This window comes from Arvicola amphibius, chromosome 2, assembly GCF_903992535.2.
Source record: "Arvicola amphibius chromosome 2, mArvAmp1.2, whole genome shotgun sequence".
In the NCBI taxonomy this organism is placed as follows: domain Eukaryota; kingdom Metazoa; phylum Chordata; class Mammalia; order Rodentia; family Cricetidae; genus Arvicola; species Arvicola amphibius.
This window is the reverse complement of record NC_052048.2, coordinates 156,698,541-156,719,911: the sequence shown is the minus strand read 5'-3', so window position 1 is coordinate 156,719,911 and position 21,371 is coordinate 156,698,541. Positions and strand designations below refer to the sequence as shown.

At 42.0% G+C, this 21,371-nt stretch overlaps 1 protein-coding gene across 1 annotated transcript in view; it reads left to right on the top strand.

Moving 5' to 3' along the window:
• Positions 1-20,923, top strand: part of Col28a1 (collagen type XXVIII alpha 1 chain) — a 169,614-nt gene extending 148,691 nt beyond the window's left edge. Inside the window, 6 exon segments of the mRNA XM_042054567.1 lie at positions 2,773-2,809; positions 5,182-5,555; positions 5,557-5,731; positions 6,793-6,950; positions 19,225-19,349; positions 20,743-20,923. Coding sequence (XP_041910501.1) covers positions 2,773-2,809; positions 5,182-5,555; positions 5,557-5,731; positions 6,793-6,950; positions 19,225-19,349; positions 20,743-20,923 — 1,050 coding nt within the window.
• Positions 20,924-21,371: the final 448 nt, after the last annotated feature.

Sequence of the window (21,371 nt, the reverse complement as noted above, 5' to 3'; positions counted from 1 at the left end):
ACTGGGGCTCAGTCACCCCAGTTCCTACCTGCATCTCTTCGTGCCTACATAGCTCAGAGCAAGCTCACAATCATCTGTTCTGTCTTAAACTCTCTTTCCCATCCTCTTCTCTTAGTTGCTTTTCAACCCCATTTTTCATCATCTGGAGTATGACTATGTAGTAATAGTAACCAGAGCTGAGTATGAAATCAAATGGACGTCCTTCTCTACTACTGTTGGAGGCATCAGCTCTGACAACTTCTCTAAAACATAGCTTTGGGCATTGTATAGGCAGCTCATCAAAGAAGCTTAAAGGTGACCATGCCTTTGGTCAAGCTTTTCAGGATAAGTAATAATATGAAAACAAATTATGATAAACACTAAGTGAAGAAACACAACCATAATGCTTGTTGTAGATACTTTGCCCACCTGTGAAAAGTTAAATGGAAGGGCTGTGTGTGGTGATGTATGCCGAAAATCTCAGCCCCCCAGAAGCTCAGGCAGGGAGAATTGCAAATTCTAAGCTAGCCTGGGCTACATAGTGAGGTCTTGCTTCAAATAAACCAGTTGAAATAGTTCCATTCTCCCTTTCTAGGTATATTTTATGTAAATGCATACACTTACTCTTTCAGCATGCACCCTGGTTTTCAGATTTATCAACTGTCTCTCTGCATTCGAAAAGTATGGCAACGCCTGAAGAAGAGAGACTTATAGTATATTTTTCTTTGAGCCACCAACTCACAAATAACCACACAAAGATGTATTATTAATTATGAAAGCTTAGCGTATATCTTAGCCTTGTTCCTAACTAGCTCTTATAACTTAAGATAACCCATTTATATCACATCCTATCAAACGGCATTACCTCTCTTCTATCCTGCACCTTCTGTTTCCTCTCTGTGTGGCTGGCGACTATGCCCTTTCCCAGAGTCCTCTCTGTCCCCAGAAGTCCCGCCTACCCTCTTTCTAGTTTCTTATTGCACCAATCACAGCAATACACCTTCACACAGTGTACAAATATCCCACAGCAGAGACCACTGTTGACACTTTCCTCTTAGATAATTTGATTAGTGCAACCCAACATCATATTGAGGAATCATTGTCTTTTACTCAGTTTGTCACAAAACTGTTGTTAGATGAAGATAACCCCAATAGTCTCCATGCTGCTGCTGCTAATTTAAGCAAGTTGTGTCGCCAGTTACATGTGTTGTCTTTCCCCCAATTCTGTCCTCATGGATTTGTTCATTAAAGTTTCCCTTTGTGTATCTGTTAGTTGTAGCTTCTTATACTGTTCTTTCCTGTTGAGATCTAGGGTCCTGTTAACCATCAGTTTCAGCTTCATGTCTTTAGCAAACACAGACTCTGGCCTCTGTTATCCCATCCAGTCACTTGTAAACAAGCAACACACAGCATTGGCAGTCTGACTTTGGGAACCTGTCATGAGAGCCGACAGAAGACTTCTGTGCCAGTTGGTAGAGCAGAACAGACAGGCTGTGGCAACCGTACAGGAACGGGCTTTCAGAAATACAAGGCAGAACCAAAACACAAAACAAAACAAAACTGAGTGGTAGTGGTGTACACCTTTAATCCCAGCACTCGGGAGGCAGAGGCAGAGGTGAAAACCTGTGAGTTTGAGACCAGCCTGGTCTACAGAGCGAGTGCCAGGACAGGCACCTGTCTCAGAAAGGAAGAAGGAAGGGATGGATGGATGGAGGGAGGAAGGGAGGGAGGGAGGGGGCATTTCATAAGGAATGAAGAATAGTAGGAAATGGAGAGGGAACTTTAAGAAATGAGTATTTGAACAGAAAAGAGATCAAAAATGGGTACCTTTAATCCCAGCACTCGGGAGGCAGAGGCAGGCGGATCTCTGAGTTTGAGGCCAGCCTGGTCTACAAGAGCTAGATCCAGGATAGGCTCTAGAAACTACAGGGAAACCCTGTCTCGAAAAACCAAAATAAATAAATAAATAAATAAATAAATAAATAAATAAATAAATAAAATGGGTACCTTTAGGCCTCAGCATTTGCCTTAGTGATTCTGCACATGGTCTAAATCATTTTGCTGATTGGCACCATGCCAAGGGAGGCAGGACCAGGTGGGCTCTGACCTGGGCACCTTCACCTCATGTAATCTACATCATCATGCCAAGACCCAGAAACCCTTAGGTCATCTGACAGCACAGGTCTGGGTCCCACTGTTATCATTTATAAAGATGAGGCTGGTCCCACGAGGGGTAGCAAGGGTCACTGGAGGCCTCAGTGGGTCCCTGGTGTGTGGCCTGAGGCCCTGCAGGAGACAGACAGATCACCATGCAGAGAGAGCTGGGGGTATAGAGTTTTATTTAGTGGGTTATGAAGGGGGAAGGGGAGCAGGAAAGGGTGAAGTGGGAGAATTGCCTTTGCAGAAGGAGGAGGGGGTGACTGGAGAAGAGGAGGGAGATCTATTTGCCTCAGCAGGAAGGGGGGGAGGTTGGGAGTGGGCAGAGCTGTCCTCTTAAAGGCACAGGGTACCCAGGTGACAGACCAGGCCAGCAGATTACAACACCCACAGCTATGTGCACTGGAGTTGTGATGTAATATTTAAAAGTCTGAACTGTGAAGTTTCAGAATTCAGCCTCATTTTGGGTATGACACATTACATCCAACTTCCAACTTTTGTGCTATTTGTTTAATTTTCTCCAAGGAAGGAGTGAATCAAATGATCCAATGCCGATTATGAGAGAAATTTCTCAGGATGATAGGAAGTATACTCCAGTCATAAACTTAATGTTAATACATTTTCATTTCTCCCCAGAAAGAAGAAATTATCAAACTTATTATTGAAATATGTGGTAAGATTTAATTATCAAGAAAGTGAAACGTCCTGCACAGTGTCAGCCCTATTATGTGCTGTATTGTGCAGTGTCAGCCCTACTGTGTACTGTGTTGTGTGATGTCAGCCCTACCATGTGCTGTGTTGTACAGTGTTGTCAGCCCTACTGTGTGCTGTGTTGTACAGTGTCAGCCCTACCATGTGCTGTGTTGTGTGGTGTCAGCCCTACCATGTACTGTGTTGTACAGTGTTGTCAGCCCTACCATGTACTGTGTTGTACAGTGTTGTACAGCATTGTCAGCCCTACTGTGTGCTGTGTTGTGCAGTGTCAGCTCTACTGTGTGCTGTGTTGTACAGTGTTGTCAGCCCTACCATGTGCTGTGTTGTACAGTATCAGCCCTACCATTTGCTGTGTTGTGCAGTGTCAGCCCTACTGTGTATTGTGTTGTACAGTGTCAACCCTACTGTGTGCTGTGTAGTGCAATGTCAGCCCTACCGTGTGCTGTGTTGTACAGTGTTGTCAGCCCTACCATGTGCTGTGTTGTACAGTGCTGTCAGCCCTACTGTGTGCTGTATTGTACAGTGTCAGCCCTCCCATGTGCTGTGTTGTGCAGCATCAGCCCTACTGTGTGCTGTGTTATGTAGTGTCAGCCCTACTGTGTACCGTGTTGCAGAGCTAATGTGACCACTCAGGATGTACATGTATATAGCTGGTGGGGAAATGGGAGAGTCATCTGAAAAGTTGGTGGGAAATGGAGTAATGACATTGGGGAGGGTTGTAGGAACCCTGGGAGGCAATTGTTTTCTTGTTTCCCTAAGGCTTTCTGGAGAGTGGGAAGCCCCAGAGTGTGGGTAGCAGGGTCCTTATAAGTATTGTGCTCATCAATAGTCAGTGACTTACCTGAGCCTTAGAAGAAAACCCACACAATGGAAATTTGGTTGCAAAAGCCCAAGAAGAAAACCCACACAATAGAAATTTGGTTGCAAAAGTCTGCCACGCAACTGGAGACTAACTAATGACTGTCCCATGCTTTTCCCTCAGCTAGGATGACTTTTTAAAGCGAGTTTTGGTGTGATTTCTGCAACTGTGTTCTATCTCACAAGCAGGGAGACATCCAGGGCTTCACCTTATTTCACAAAGAAATCTAGACTCCCCCATGACTGAACACTCGAGACTCCAAGTTGTCAGAGGGAGGGAATAATGAAAGCAATTAGCTAAGGAAGACAAAGGGGTAATGATGACTTCTGTGTCTGAAGTGGACAGAGGCAAGAATAGCACTGAATCCTGGCACTTCTTTATCTCCTGAGAAGGAGCTTGAGGCTTGATAGGTAACAGGACAATTTAGACATAGCTTCTGGATTCGATTTTTGGGGACCCCAGCTCTGAATAGTTGTTTATTGACCAGTATTTTCTGGAATCCCTCTTGTCAAAGAGTTTCTGGCGCAGATGGAGTGCTGGTTTCTGTGGTGGTGTGGAGACTCTCAGTGGGTGTGCAGTCACTGCCCAGAGCAGCTGCTATGTGTTGGCTCAAGGGTCCTAACCTACCCCCAGTTAGTATTTCCCTCCTTTCCCTTCATCCATTTCACCTGTGAGAGGAATGGAACGAAGGAGGCTCACACAGAACATGCTAAGTTTTAAAAAGGTTTTTAAATTTTAATATAAGAAACAGACATATAAGTGTTTATCTGCTACGCTGTAGTTCTGCTCCTTTGTTATGTGACACTATTAGTGGGGAGATATAAACAAATGCCTCTCCACCCCAGATAGGGAACTGATAACAGATCAAAGTAACAATGTTACCAAGGTCCACCTAGGAGAGCCAACAAGGTTATTGGGTGACTCACTGGAGTGTGCTGGGGTAGGAGGGTACTTACAAGTGTAAATGACTTAAAGGCACCAGCATTACCAGAAGGCAACCCTAGCATGGGTTCCTGCCTTCAGAAATTAGAACTCTAGTTCTAGAATTCTCTATGTGACTAATAGGCAACTTAAAAGACTAGAGGGTTGCTTCTCTTCAGCGGTTCTTTCTGCTTCTGTATGAATCGAGTAAGTTTCAGAGACTTTCTAAGACTTGTGAGTTGTTGATTTCCTCCTTTTAGAACTTCCTTCATTTTAAGGAACTCTTAGCCAGGTTAGAGTATTTCAATTTGGAGGAAATTTCTACAAAACAGCCCACCCCCTCGATACATATTTTTAAAAAAATAATAAAGCACAGCATTAAAAGAGGAGAGAGTTATGAGTTATTCCCACTGTAACAGGAAAGGAAGACCACGGTTGAGGTCTTTGGTTCATTTCCACACATCTTGCCACTCTCCTATAATGGTGATAATAATCTGTGTTGGTTTGCTTTTCATTTCTGCAACATTTCTGTTTCTGTATTCATCTTTTAGGTTGTGGGCCCAAATGCAAAGAGACTCCACTGGAGTTGGTGTTTGTGATTGACAGTTCAGAAAGTGTGGGGCCAGAGAACTTTCAGATCATCCAGAATTTTGTGAAGACTCTGGCTGACCGGGTAGCCCTGGACCTTGCCACAGCCCGGATAGGCATCATCAACTACAGCCACAAGGTGGAGAGAGTGGCTGGCCTGAAGCAGTTCTCCAGCAAGGATGACTTCAAGCTAGAGGTGGACAACATGCAATACCTGGGGGAAGGCACCTACACGGCCAGTGCTCTTCAAACAGCCAACGATATGTTCAAGGAGGCAAGGCCGGGAGTAAAGAAGGTGGCCTTGGTGATCACTGATGGACAGACAGATTCCCGAGATTAAAAAGAAGCTGGCAGAGGTGGTGAAGGATGCCAAGGACTCAGACGTGGAAATATTCGTGATTGGAGTGGTGAAGAAAGATGATCCCAACTTCGAAATTTTTCACCAGGAAATGAATCTCATTGCGACTGACGCAGAACATGTTTATCAGTTCGATGACTTCTTTACCCTGCAAGGTAAGGAGGCCACCCCAGTGGAAAGGAATTCATGCTGGTCTTTGCAGAGTCACACCACTGGTTTGTCCTGACAAAAAGCCAGAAACAGGAAGTTAAAGAGGATTATGTCAGCTTAACACTGTACCTATAAACTAGAAGGCTAAAGACTAAGTATCTTTAGTGTAGAGAGCACAATCCTGTGTCTATGCACATGCAGCTAATGCTCAGTTGTGAAGTTCAGCTGGAGTTTCCATGGCAGCGACAGGAATGGAGGGGAAGAATGGACCTTTTGAATATTGGTAACTGCTCAAAAGTTTCCTAACTAGAATAAGGGATGTAGCAAGCATAACGCAAAGCAGGAAAAAACAAAGCTGGAATTGAAAATAAATAAAGAAAACTTGATGATAAAGTTACGGAAGTCTAAAAAGATGAGAACTATAAGCAACAAGGATTGGAGCGAATGTTCTAGTAGCTCGCTTTATGCTAGCCATTTATCTGAAAGAATAGCCTTTGGAAATATGTCACTATGCTAACCTGATGAGAATTCTTAAACTAAGTATCTTTTTCTATTAACTGAAAGGTTCATCTGATGTATTCAGTTTCACTGGACTATTTCTATGTTAGAATGATCGAAACTATCACACATTTGAGAAAATGGTTATATTCTACCAATTTGAATTAAGGCTTTATCATCTTATCTGAGAGGGTGTTAAAATTGTTACAATAATAAAGAATACATTTTAGGACTAATTGGCCTTTTGTTAGCCCTAAAACCAGATGCAATTGCCTTTTTTACATAGTATTAGGAGGCTAGTCCTGTCCACAGAATAACTCAAGTGAACTGGCATTTCGGATAAAAGGACATTGATGATACTTATGCCTTCTGTGCTAGTGTGTATTATTAAATAAAGATATTTGATATAATCTTTTACAGATAATAGAAATGTTTCCTACTGTAGTTAACTCTTGATTTTAAACAATGGGAAGTATCTTGCTTAAGGAGAGTGTTGATTTCCTTAAGTTGGATTGAGTGAGGTTTTCACTGTTTCCACTAATCTCCCTTTCTGCTTCTGTTTAAAAAGATACTCTGAAGCAAAAATTGTCTCAAAAAATTTGTGAGGATTTTGATTCCTATCTCATTCAAGTATTTGGATCATCATCCCTTCAATCTGGATTTGGGACGTCAGGCCAAGAGCTCGACACATCCACTCCAAAGCCCACAGAAGAAGCTTCTGAGTCGGTAAGTAAATGTGAGTCGGTAGGCAGCTGTAGGTCACTGAGTAACTGTGAGCTGGAAGCATCTGTAGGTCGGTAAGGAGTTGTTTGCTTGCTCCTGCACTTAAATGGTGTAGTCTGTTTGATACAAAAGACATTGTCCCAGCCCTGCCCACTCAGGATCAGTTGAGCTATGTTTAATTTTAGGTCCTTGATGGTAGATTTCCAGTTCTGAAATAGCCCTGAAACTTATCACATAAAGATGGGATTAATTTTTCCATAGTTGATAATTATTTATTGAATATCACAAATATATATTTCTATTATTCTGTTACTACCATAAACATGTGTCCTAGAACAGATTAATACAGTGTTATTTAAACTTACCCTCTTGTTATCCTTTGCTGATTCTCTTCTGCCAGGCTACAGCTCTCCCTCATGCATTGGTGCATCCGCCTTGTACTCTCTTGAGTTTGCCCAAAGTTACACATGGGTCCAAGTGTCAACCTTCCAACTCCATACCACATTCTTGTCCTTTGGGCTTTCTACTTCTATTCATGGAACAGGAGGGGTGGGGTCTGTACATGATCATGGTACAAGGTGAGTACAGGTGGGTGCTCAGGGTTAGAGCTTCCTGGTGAAGATAGCTGCTTCCTGGAGATAGAGACAAATGTGACTGTCTTCTTAGCAAGCTTCTGGGAACTGACTTACACCAATGAGATCCAGAGAAAACTCAATAATCTCCCATTGTTACTTGTAAGTGCGAAATACAATTTCTTCCTCACCAAGTACTAACTAAGCCAGTCTAGACTGACTTCTACTACTCCTATGGATCTAGGAAGCATGAAGGGGTCATGCAATTATTCTTCAAGTTCAATAAATTCCCTGTACTGTCTTTTAATGAAAGCTTCATTAATGCCAGTCATCATAAGCAAGTGCAACAGCCTTCTAGCACCAGGATTTGGCTGACTAGACAGATTGAGAGCCCAAGAGACCTTATGATCAGGACTCAGAACCAGGCCTGTCAAGGAGTGAGGCCTGGGATGCCCCTCCTGTAGACACAGATAGCAGAACTCACTAGATTCTATTCCTTCTAAGAAAGGGCAGAACATTCTCTGGCATGCTTCCATCTGTTGAAATACTGACTCCAAATGAGTATTTCTGTTAGATCAAGAGACTTCCACTGAATTGCTCTTATACCATCAGATGTGTTCCAGATGTCAGCACGCTAATGGTCATAGGCCAAATACTTTTGACTGACAGGTCATAGAATTTCTATTCCAATATTTCAGTTTTGTCTTTGAATTGCAAAAGCAGTTATAGAAAATACATAAATAAGCATGATTATGCTGTAATAGAGCTTATTTAATAAATGTAGACTGGGATTTGGCTCAGTGGTAGAGTGTGTTTTCAATACACAAAACTCAATCCAAAGTAAAACATACTTATAAAAGCAGATGGAGATGAAGATTTGGTCCAGAGGTTTTTTTCCCTGTCCTTGTCTATCTAAAACATGTTAATGGAAATTATAAACAATACTGTATAGCCAGAGATGTATCCTTTTGACATTCTGACTTGATACTTTTGCAGTCTACAAAATCTATACTAGAGAGCCACATAACTGAGTTACAATCAATCAATCAATCAATAGACCGTAACACTTTAAGTAAGTTGTCTTAGTCATTGTTCAATTTCTGTGAAGAGACACTATGACCATGCCAACTCTCATAAAGAAAAGCATTTAATTGGGACTTGCTTAAAGTTTCAGAGGTTTAGTCCATTTTTTTTCATGGTGGGAAGTATGGCAGCACTCAGGCAGACATGGTGCTCGAGAGGTAGCTGAGATGTTTGCATCTGGATCTACAGGCAACAGGAAGAGTTAGAGAAACACTGGGCCTGACTTGAGCATTTGGAACCCCAAAGCCCACCCGCAGTGACACCCTTCCTCCAAGACCACACATTTTCTCCACCAAGGCCACACCTCTTAAACCCTATCAAATTCAAATCTGTGAACCTATTGGGGGTCATTAGTATTTAAGCTACATGTAAGCTGGCAAATTTTTGTTGTGCTATATCCATGACTATCCTTGGTGACATATATGTCACCTTCTAAGAGAAGATTTCTCTGTGTGTGACTTATCATTTGGTCTTCTAGCTGAACCATGTGATCAATTTCCTAAGAGGCATTTTGACATTTTCCAACGTCTTCCTTAAAGAGAACAAGCCCAGATTTCATCCAAAAGCAGACCTTTTACTCTCTGAGCTGCAGTGCATTTATGGTAACACCAGTGATTCCCAGGGGCACATCTTGGCGATTCACTGCCATCCATGTGTTATCCTTGACCCCATGCATTTTTAGAAAGCTGGAAGAGCACAAGATGCATGATGCCCCGAGAGTAGTAGCAGAAGAAAGCCGGAAGCACAAGAAGTGGGGCAATTGCTTTCAGGAAGGGAAGTAGAAAATTCTGCGGTCTACTGAGGCTATGGGTAAAAATAAGATGGGCTGGTTTAAATCACCAATTTCACTGTTCTGACAACTGGGTGTCTGAATCTGATGCTCATCTCACTTCTTGGCTTACAAACAGATGCTTCTTGTTACCTTCTCATATGATGGAGAGACAGCTCTTTTATCTCTTCTTAGAAAAGCACTGATAGCATTCACCCAAGCCCCCTATAACCTATGGCTTCCCAAAGCCCCCACCTTCAAACACCTTTGCACTGGGCAGTCTAAACTTTAATATGTGAATTTTGGAGGAACACAAATTTGGTCCATAAAAAGGAGTTGATATTTATCTCATAATGGATTGTCATTAGTAATTTCTTAAGGGAAGAGTAGAGGGAAAGGTACTTATAGCACAGGGAGCATGTAAGAAGGGCAGGGTGGGTTTTAAAGTTCGTGTATGGCATTTCAAGAGAAGAGCGAAACTTCAGTCTAGTAGTGGGCTGGTGTGTAATGTGGCAGAATGGAGAAATTTAAAGATGGACAGGTACTTTTCTAACTAATTAGAAATGGATTCATATGTCATGCCAAGGAGTTTGAACTTCATCCACAGACTAGGCAGCCATGTGGTAGCAGTGTGTAAAGCAAAGGCCATGTGATCATGCTTGGTTCACAGAAAGAATAAATGGTTATCGTGTAGAAAATAGGAGAGGGGGCAGAGATGGGAGGCTGAGGTATGAGATAGGCAAGAGTCTTGGTGAGGGATTATAAGCTAAGCAGGGGCAGTAGGAATAAGAGGGTGTAGACTGAGAAGCTTTCTCTAGGTAGAATTAGCAGGATTCGATGAGTTGACAGTTAGAGCAAAGGTGGGTTTGGCGTGACCATGGGTCACTAGTTTAGGGATAAGATAGATTGAACTATCATAACTACAATGAAGATTGCATGAGGGGTGGGGGATGGGCACTACTTTTTCAAAGAAAGGTAATGGAGTTTGTTTGTGCCATGTTCAGTGCCTTGGTAGCATCCCAGGATAAGTTACTATAGGAATGAGGAACAAGAAGACCACGTGCCTTCGGTATGGTAGTCTAGGAATTCTGATCACCGTGGGAGAAGTGATTTTAACAGACCTGGACCAGTGAAGCGCTTTAGCTGAGGGTGGGGGTAGTGTGACATTGGAAGCTTGCAGTGAATCTGAACTTCTTGGAATGCTTTTGGAAATAGGTTCTCTTAGTAGAAGAGTTTGTAAGCAGCCAGTTTTCCAGTAACTACTTAGTCTGAGCAGACATATGTACATTTATACTCAGCTTAAACTTTCGAGATACCTGAGAAATCTCATCGATTAAAGACAGATGTGCATGCAGAGAAATGAAATGTCATAATGACTATGTGTGTATATAAATAGTTATCGTCTTAGTCACTGTTCTATTGCTGTGAAGAGACACCATGACCAAGGTAATTCTTATAAAAGAAAGCATTTAACTGGGGTTTGCTTACAGTTTTAGAGGATTAGTCCATGATCGTCATGGTGAGAAACAGACAGTCATGACACTGGAGGAGCTGAGAGCTTTACCTCTTGATCCACAGGCAGGCAACAAGCAGGGAGGAGGGGAGGAGAGAGGGGGGGAAGGGGGAGGGGGGAGGGGGGAGAGGGACAGAGAGAGTGACAGGGAGAGGGACAGGGAGAGGGAGGAGACAGAGACAGACAGACAGACACACAGACACACAGACTGAACCTGGGATGGGCGTTTGAAACCCCAAAGCTAACTCCCAGTGATACACTGCTTCAAACAAGGCCACATCTGCTAATTCTTTCCAAACAGTTCCACTCACTGAGGACCAAGCATTTAAACATATGAGCCTATGAGGTGCATTTTTATTCAAAAACCCCAGTTATATTCTGTGGCATGTGTATCTATCTGTATGGCTATCATATCCAAGCATCTAAAATAAAGTGAATCAATCAAAAGCTTTAGGTTCTCAAATTGTTCCCAAGTCTATTCTAAGCCATGCTGCAAAGCAGGTGAAGGCTCCTAGAAGCTTCATTTCTTTTTCTTTGCTGTGTCTTTTTCATTGCCTTGTTGTTCTTTTTATCACCTCATTTAGACACTTAGTTCTGTCATTTCTTCTTCCTTATCTTCTACAAAAATCTGTTCTCAGGGGAGAAATGATATGAATCACTTACACTTTAGTGAGAAATGTAAGTTGGTGGTGTCTAACCCGTTAAGCATTCATTGAACTGTGGCTGGAGACGATTCTGACTGAGATGTACTCTAAATATCTGAGAGCAGGTGTGCTGAGAAGTGAGGATAGCAGAGGGGCTCCTGCTTCATAGCTTGTAGGCCTCCGCCACTTCTCTTGTAGGCCAGTCTCGGGGAGCTACCTGAGATTACACAGCATACTCTATCCCTCTTCTTGGGGAACTTTATGCTTTCTCCTGTAACTTAATATTCATAACTAGTTATGCATGCAGGTATGTGCCTTAATTTTCCTAATGGACTGAAATCCCTTGAGGCTGCACTCTGCATCTAATTAAACTTTGTTTAATTACATGTACACGACTTAAAATTATGTTTTGTTTTTTATCTAGTAGACATTCGAGTCATGCTTATAGAAGAAATAAATGCTACATACCAGCTATTGGCCTAAAAGAAAAATCTGCAGCTTTTCTTCAGTGAAAAGTACCAATTACACTGTTAAAAAAAATTACAAACATAAAAAGATCCTAGGATCCCAATAGCACAGGAAGTAAGACCAAAACTTTTTTGTTTGTTTGTTTTTCTGAGACAGGGTCTCATTATGTATTTCTGGCTGTGCTGGAACTCTTATGTATACTAAGTTGCCCTTGAACTCTACTGAGATCCACCTGCCTCTGCCTCCAAAGTGCTGGGACTAAAGGTGTGCACCACTATACCTGGATTGACAATTAATAAATGAGAACTTGTGAAACTAAAAGCTTCTATTTAGGTAAGAGGCAGCCTACAGAATGGTAAAATACCTTTACCACCCATATATCTTACAAAGAATTAAAGAGTTAATAGCTAGAATATACAAAGTACTGACCCCATCAAGAAAATTAAAAAAAAAAAACTCAATTTAAAAAAGGAGTTCTCAAAAAAAAAGAGAGACACAAATGGCTGAGTAACATTTAAGAAATGTTCAGAATACTTAGTCATAAGGAAAATACAAATAAAACTACTTTTGAATTTCAGAACAGCTAAGTTTAAAAACAACAATAAATGCTGACATAGGATGTGCAGAGGGGAACATGTGCTCGCTGCTGGTGTGAGTAGGAACTAGTGTGACCAGCATGGAAATCAGTGTAGAGGTTCCTCAAACATCCAGAATAGATCTACCATCCATTCAACTATACCTCTCTCTGACATCTATACAAAGAATTCTGCATCTTACTGCCTTAGTCGGGTCTCTATTGCTGTGACAAAACACCATGACCAAAAAGCAACCGGGGGAGGACAGGGCTTATTCAGCTTACAGTTCTGTAACACTGTTCACCATTGAAGAACATCAGGACAAGAACTCAAACAGGGAAGGAACCTGGAGCAGGAGCAGATGCAGAGATTGTGGGGAGTGCTGCTTACTGGGTTGCTCATCATGGTTTGCTCAGTCTGCTTTCTTATAAAACCCAGGACCACCAGCCCAGAGATGGAAACACCCACAACTGGCTGGTCCCTCCCCCATCAATCACGAATTAAGAAAATGCCTTACTGTTCCACCTTGTGGAGGCAATTTCTCAATTAAGGTTCCTTCCTTTCATATAACCCTGGTTTGTGTGTCAAGTTGGCATAAGCCTAGTCAGCAAACCTGCTATACCTGCTCTTCCATGAACATTGCTGCCCTATTCACGATAGCCAGGAGATGGAAACCACCTGTGTTTCCATCATCAACTGATAAATAGGATTATAAAACTGTGGTGCATTCACACAGTGGGATATTATTCAGATGTTAAGAAAAATGAAGTTTGTAGGAAAATGGATGGAAATTAGACACTACCATTCTGAGTGAGGAAACTCAGACTCAGAAAGACAATCATCACACTTTCTCATTGTGTATGTGACCTTTGATCTTCAGGTATATGTGTTCCAAATTTGGAATACCCACAGAGGTCTGGATATTAGTGAGGGGCCCGCGGAGAGAGCTCCCATGTAGGGGAGAGAGAACATAGTGATATGAAGGGTAACGGGAGAATAACGAAACAGGAAGGTTTAAGTGGAGTGTGGGAGTGGAAGGACAGGAGAGAATAGAAAAAATGAGAGGGAAAAAATAACCAAGTCTTCAAAACATCCAGCGAAAACTTCTACTGTAGATGCTTCCTAAATATTGATGTTAACACTTCATGTTTATTGATTTTTCTTCACTTGGGCAGTTGGTTAAGATTTTCAATGGTATAATTGAAAGCAAGGCAGAGAAATCAATTAAACATCAACTTGTCAGGTCATAATTATATCCAGTAATGGTCCATTAATTCCATAAGCAGCTTCATTTCCTGTGTGACGTTACTTTCCGTGATTCTAAATGAATTAATAATTTGTGTCTGTGCATGGGTGTTAATCCATTTGAACTAGTTTCTAACAGAATTCTTTTTTAATTCTGAAGAAGTAACAAGGAATGAAATATTATCTACTCTTGAAAAAAATTTTTTCTCAACTGCATATAACTTAGATAACTGACAGCCAGACCACTCTTTCCCTGGAGGAGGAGGATGTGGAGTTTCTGTACATAATGGCTCCCTAGCAACCAGATGACTGACACAGCCAAACTTGTGTGGGATGTGCCCCAGGGGTACCTTTATGACCAGCCAGAGAAGATGTTGGGGAGGAAGCAGGGAAGAGAGTTACCCTCTTGCTGATATCATCCTGACATCTTCAATGCTAACAGCCAGTCTACAGAACTCCTCTGCACCGATGTACATTGCAGAGATCAGCACAGCCCTGGCATCTGCTGTGCCATCATGTGCACTAGCCAAATGCTTCTGTCTCCAGTTCTTCCTCTCTCTGTGCTCACCGTCCCTCTCAAGGTCGCCCAAACAAGCCATTTCTGAACCAGGCTCCATTGAGAATTTTTTAACATGGGGGCTTATTTTGTAGTCTGAGCTGGCCTGAAGCTCACTATGTACCCTAGGCTGGCCCCAAATTTATGGTAGTCTTCCTGTTTATGCCACCTATGTGCTGGGATTGCAGACTCGAGCCAACATGGCCTAGTTTCTATTGGAATATCCTCAGAGAACTGCTACCCTGGACAGGTTCAGACTTGATGCTGGAATTAAATATATTGCTTCCTCTTGGAATCTAAGCCAGGCCTCTGTCCTCAACTCTGAGGTGACACTATTCAATCCTCCACCCATGTTCTTCAATATTTCCTTCTTGGTCCAAGTTAGGACTTGACTTCTCCACCCCTACCAGGCACTTTCTAGTGAATAGGTTTCAAATTCACTCATCTTGAAAATTTAAAGCAACCCTTCCGAATTCACTCGGCTCTTCTCTTAATATCCTACTTACTGCTATCTGCGCATAATATAATTATCCCTTTTAGAACAGTGTCTTCTGTTCTATCTCTTGCCTTTGGCTTTTTACACTCTGCACATTTCTGTCTCTTTTACTCCTCCTTTCCCTCCATTTCCCCCATTTCCCTTTCTTCCTCCTCCCCCCTCTCTTCACGTTCTCTCTCCTACTTCAGCCTCCTTCCCTCTCGCTGTAGTTCCTATCACCTGAAGCCAGGGTAGAGCCTCCAACCTGCCTTTGCAGAAGGCCACCAAGGGCCAGCTAATTGCCACATCCTTACTTGATTTCTCATTTGTGTGTAACATGACAGCCGCAATCTGGAATTGAATTTCCACCCCTCTGCTGGTACTTTTTCAGTTACCTCAGGGGTTCCTCTCTCCTCTTTCTCTGTCACCTTTTACATATAGACACCCCCTCAGCTCTTTCTCCACTTTTTTCTCTTCTGAGATTTATCTTCAACTTGCTTTTTGTCTTCTCCACTCTCATTGTGTGTCCCAGTGGCACACATCCTGACAGCTGCCACACTTAACATCTGTAATTCAAACCCTGCCCTTGGACACCACAGTTGCCCTTCTGATGGCCTCTGTATGCCTTATTCTGGCTATTCCACAGGTGGCTATCCTTGACAGTCCCGGGGTTGGTTTCTCTTCTAGGCTTCCCTTCTGTGGTGCAACCCTATCAGCCAGCCACTCAGCCCTCAGGAAACCTCCAACACGTCCAGAGCATGACTCCCACTCACTAGTACTGTCTTCTTTAGAATGTTTCTTGATATCCCTCTGCCCATTCTAACCAACTCTCCTCTCACTGTGTCATGGAACAAGAACTGTTCATTTGCTTATATTAATAATATCACCACATGGTCGTAATTTATGTCTCAACTCTTTCTTAAATTGTCCCTAGCTTATTAATTACCTATTGACAGTGTCATTTTTTTATTCTTAAAAAAATTAATTTCACATGCAAATAATTCATGGCTGAAATTTCTTAGAAACCTGCTTGTAATAGAACAACCAATGTTAACTTGTTACTCAGGTCCAGTAACTGAGAAGGAAAAACAACAGAGATGTTTGACAATACCTGTAGCTTCTTTGAAGGTTCTACAGAAGTAAAATTTTGTAGACTGCTTCACCTTACTATAGTGACTATACTATTAGTACCCTATCCAAGGCCATAATCAAGGACACTAAAACTGTCAAGAGACACTAGACCAAGCTTATTGTTGTTTAGTTTCTCTGATGTTGGCAAGGTTAAGTTCATTTCCTGAAATCAGAACTAATTATGCTTAAACGGTCATAACTAAGTCATGTCTACAGATGTGTTTATATTGGCCAAATCCCAATTTACTCATTTATTAAAAAAAATTAATGCTCTTGTTGTGGCAAGAAAGTAAAAAATCTCAGCAAAACCTATAAAACGGCCGGGCGGTGGTGGCGCACGCCTTTAATCCCAGCACTCGGGAGGCAGAGGCAGGCGGATCTCTGTGAGTTCGAGACCAGCCTGGTCTATAAGAGCTAGCTCCAGGATAGGCTCTAAAAAAGTTGCAGAGAAACCCTGTCTCGAAAAACCAAAAAAAAACCTATAAAGCGGCTAATTTTTAGAATATGACATTGCTGGGTTTGCTGATGACTTACTAATCCTAGAGAACAGAAACCAGGGCTGCTAAATGGACTAAGAACTGACCTAGAAGAAATACTGCAAACACAGAGTCAAAAAACTTGCTGTCTTTTCTTAGTGCTGAATATACATAATTTCCTCAACTCCAAAGTTTAGTTTTTTCTATTTTATTATTTCTAATATGGATAATCTATTTCATGTATATCCTATTTTTTAAAAAAACTTCCAAGTTTCCTTGTGTCACTTTATGATGAATGACATTTGAAGTACAGGAGACTTTGAATACAGCCCTGTGCTCCACCTCTGTGAAAGTCCCAGTCATTCTGTTGAAGGGCAGCCCAAGCTCAAGGTGTTCTGGAAACCGTGGAATACAAATAACTTTCACCGTGTAAGTGCTGGTGGACCTCCAAGAAGAGTTCCCACCAGGGATAGTTCATCTAAGAGGAATCCAGTAAAGCCACCTTGGAAGGTGTTGGCTGTGGAGCCGACACCCACCATGTGACCTACCATCCTGGGAACAGTTAAGTCTGAACACAGCAGTCCGTGTACTTGTTTTTCTCGAAAGAAAACCAACCAGACCACAGAGTTATTTCTTTTATTATCTTATGTGCATGAGTGTTTTGCCTGCATATATGTATGCGTACCATGTGAGTGCCTGGAGCCCTCAGAGGTCAAAAGAGGATGCTGGATCCCCATGTGACTGGAGCTGTAGATGGCTGTGAGCTGCCATGTGGGTGCTGGGAATTGAACCCAGGTCCTCTGCAAGAACAAATGCTTTTAACTACTGAGTCAGCTCTCCGGCTCTGCATTTGCTTTTGGACAGTGTGACAGAGCAGAAACGGACAGAGTGGTGGGCAGGCTTGTGATTTCATGCCGATGCTTTCTGACTCACCTTCAGACAGTGGCTGTCAGGTTACACACCAAGTTACAGTCCCGGCCTGCATTTTGTTGTTGTTAAAAATATACTCACATAGGAAAAAATTCGAGTAGAGAAAACATATCAGCAGCAATTATCTGTGAGTAGAACTGCTTCTGATTTCTATTTCCTTCTCTCGCTTGTCCATTATTTTCTAAAATTCCTTTCAGCAAACATGTTTGCTTCTGTTAAAAAGGAAGAAAATTTTTAAATTGCCAACTGCAACAATCCCACATTTGTTTAATAGTCTCAAATTGTACAGAAGACTGCTGAAATTATTTTCATTTATGGAAGACAGTTAATGGTGTCTATTCTGAAACATGGTAAAATGTTACAGTTGTAGAAATTCCTGAATGATCAAGTGATTTAGGAAATAATAGGCATTTCTGCATGGAGAAAAGAGGAACTTCTCAGGCCCTCTGGAGCTCTGTAAAGATTCAAAAGCAGAGGTAATTCCTTTAAGACAGTGAATTTCAACCTGTGGGTCACGACCCTTTTAGGGGTTAAATATCAGTATTGTGTATACCAGATATTTTCATTACAATTAATATTAGTAGCAAAATTGTAGTTATGAAGTATCAGTGAAAATAATTGTATCATTGGGGCTCACCACAGCATGAGGGAGTGTATTAAAGGGCTGCAGGGTTGAGAAGGTTGAGAACTACTGCTTTAAGGAAACCATGCTGCCCAGAGCACGGGACACTCCCCTCAGAGACCTTCTGTTCCCATTGTAGATGGCTGCCAGCGGCTTTGCTTTTGCTAAAGTGGCGATGGAAAGGAAAAGAACAACCGTGTTTCTTTCCCGGGTCAGAATCTTTCTCCCTTCCTGTTGGAGAATAGGGGACTGAACCCTTTTCTTCCAGTCGTAGAATGCTCTATCCTAAGATAGTAAGAGACATGCATACATTAGTACTCAGATTAAAGTGTGTTACTGGATAGGGTATGTGAGTATGTGTGCATGTGTTCGCATGTGTGTGCGTAGGGAACCAAATGCTGTAAAGCAGTAAATAACCAGGCTGTCTAACGATGACAGCTGGCTCTATTCACTGTCTGCTGGACTCCCTGCTTCAAAAAGATTCAGAAAAACAACTTTATGTATCTTGTGTGCTTTAGAGATCAGTGTTTCTTGGAATTTTTATAAGTTAAGTGCCATACAACAGAGGGCTTTATTTGGGTTCTGGGCGAAAGCAGGAGAGGGCGCAAGATTTTCAGCGGGGATTGTGTGAGCAATCAAATGGGCTGCTACAGTGCTTTCATTTAAATGTTTTATCCTCTGTCTGTTGTCCCAATTCTCTGACTCAAAATTTATTGAGTTCTGGGTAGATATTTTGAAATATCTCAGCAAGAGCTGTAGTGTTAAGAAATGGAGTAAAAAAGACCAGAAAATGCTAAATTAGGGTATTTCTTATTCATAGCAACATCTAAAAGAAGAATGAAGACCATCTCTTTCCAGTCTTACATATTTCATGCTCAACATGCATGCAATTATCCCTGGAAGTTCTCAGCAGAACATCTGTGCCCAGATGTAGGCAAAGAGTGTGTCTACACTAGAACCCGTACGAAGTGGCAGCAAAGTCAGTCCTCTAATCAGGGCCGGGGCATGATTCTGGGAGCTTGACTTGAGATAGTCAGAACCGGACAGCTGGGGTGACACAGCAATGATAAACACATTTTCTATATTTTCCAAGAAATCAGTTAGCCTTGGTGAGTTGACATTATCAGAAACAAAAAATTGTAATGTTATGTTTTTTATTCTTTCGTGTGTGTGTGTGTGTGTGTGTGTGTGTGTGTGTGTGTGTGTGTGTATGTGTAGTTTAATGTCTCTAGAGGCCAGAATGAAGAGATTGAACCTTCCGTGTTGACTGAGGCTGGTAACTTGGCTCTCCCTACCCCACCTGAGACCACCACATTTGAGCCATTGTTCAGCAGCCCTGAGGAAACGGAAACCAGAAATTCCAATTTGATCGTACAGTCAGAAAAGTCTTTGTACAAAGGTAAGAGACATCTGCCACACAGCTGCTGTATCCACAATGCGAGGGGAGGGGCACAAGAGAGTGGTCTCTAGAATGTCCTCTGAGGAAATGCTCTAACTTAACAGGGAAGACAAAGCCAGTTCTGACTGAGTCATATGGAACTCAAGAGACAGCTGTCTGGGGAGGAAATGTCATTATTGAAATGTTACAGCACGGAGTTTAACCTGAACATCGAGATTTAGATTTTTTTTTCCCTGTTTGCCATGGCCTCGTCTGCTCTGTGTTCTTCTCAAATATAGATATTTGGGGGTTTGATCCTTGGTTGCATAACTCGGATTCTGATCCAGCAGCAGATTTTCTATGAGTTACTATATATACAGAGAGAAACACTATGTATGTTTTGCCACATACAAAAAAAATGACAATATCCAGGTCCAGGAGAAGCTTAGATGGACTTGAAGACAGGTTCCAGGACATGTTCTTTAGTTATTGAGGTAGGGGTTGTGTAAATCTGTTCTTTTCCGTTAGGTGTAAGGAGTCTTCATAGCAGAAGCAGATTTAGAGCTCAGTTTTTAAAAATATGCTAAGACACACTCCACACAGGAGACAGTGGATGGAGTTGGAGTGAAGACTGGCTATGATATGTGACCCATCCCCAAGAGAGCAAATCATGGCAACTGGTTTCTGTTTGTCTGACTTTTTGTACCTTGGGATAATTCCTTCCAGTAGAAAATAAGAATCAAGGCACTCTGCATTGTTGATCAATAAAAATGGATTTAATAAATTTGAGGCTCTAATTAAAATAACAGAATATGAACTTATTATTTTGACTTTCCTATAGGAGTGCACTCCTGAAGTTCATAGTAACTGGCATGAGTTGGTTATGCCCTGTCTTATAATATCTTGTAATATCGAATGCCCTTTGGTGCTTGTGTGTTATATAAAGTAAAAGACAGAAGTCCTGGGATGGACACAATAGTACACCCTTGTAATACAGCCCTTAAGAAGAGGGGTGTAACTTGGGCTATCTAGTGAGACGGTTCTTAAAAATCTATCTTCTTCTGTCAGCTGATTCTCCAGATATTTAGTTAATGGATTCTCATTTATACCTTCTTGAAAATGTGCAATTTAGTGGAGTTTCATAAAAATGAAATTGAGGAATGGATAGCAGTGGTGGGAAGAATATTTGGGGTAATACAGAACCCTCCTTTCAATAACTTAGACACATCTTTTCTCAACTGGCTGTTACTATGTATAAAGAATTAAAAGTTTATACCACTTTACTGCATAAAGCTTTTGGGTTTTGTTTTCCCTGATGTCTTCAGTGAGAAAACCACGTCTAGTAACCTCCACCCCCTTTTCTCCCTAGACCCAAGATGCGGGGAAGCCCTGAAACCTGGAAACTGTGGAGACTATGTAGTTCGATGGTATTATGACAAACAAGTCAACTCTTGTGCTCGCTTTTGGTTCAGCGGCTGCAACGGCTCCGGAAACAGATTCCACAGTGAAAAGGAATGCCAAGAAACCTGCATTAAATGATGAAGAAGGGCACTAGCCTGCTTCAAGCAGAGGTTTAGAAAGAGCCCAACACAAACCATGCACCACATCAGCGCATACACTAAGTAGTGATAGTTCATAAATATATAGAATACTCAGAACCACTGCCTATAATGTATTATACAGGATATGATGTTACTAACTGCTCACTGAGGGGAGAAGGCTAAGGCTCTCATGATTTTAGTGGCATCTCAGGTGTCACCCAGCTGACGGGTGGAAGGACTAGGGATCTGGACTTAGTGAGTAACTTTAGAACACAGGCTTTATCTGCCTCACAGCCTTCAGCGTGGCCCCATTCCTGATCATTCTAATCCATGTATGATCTCAGATCAAACCCCACCCTGCCTGTGTCCCCACTCTTACGGCTCCTTCAAGGCCCAGTCAGTGGAGAAGGGTTTGTGATGGGAAGGGCTTTGGTTGGAGCACTGGA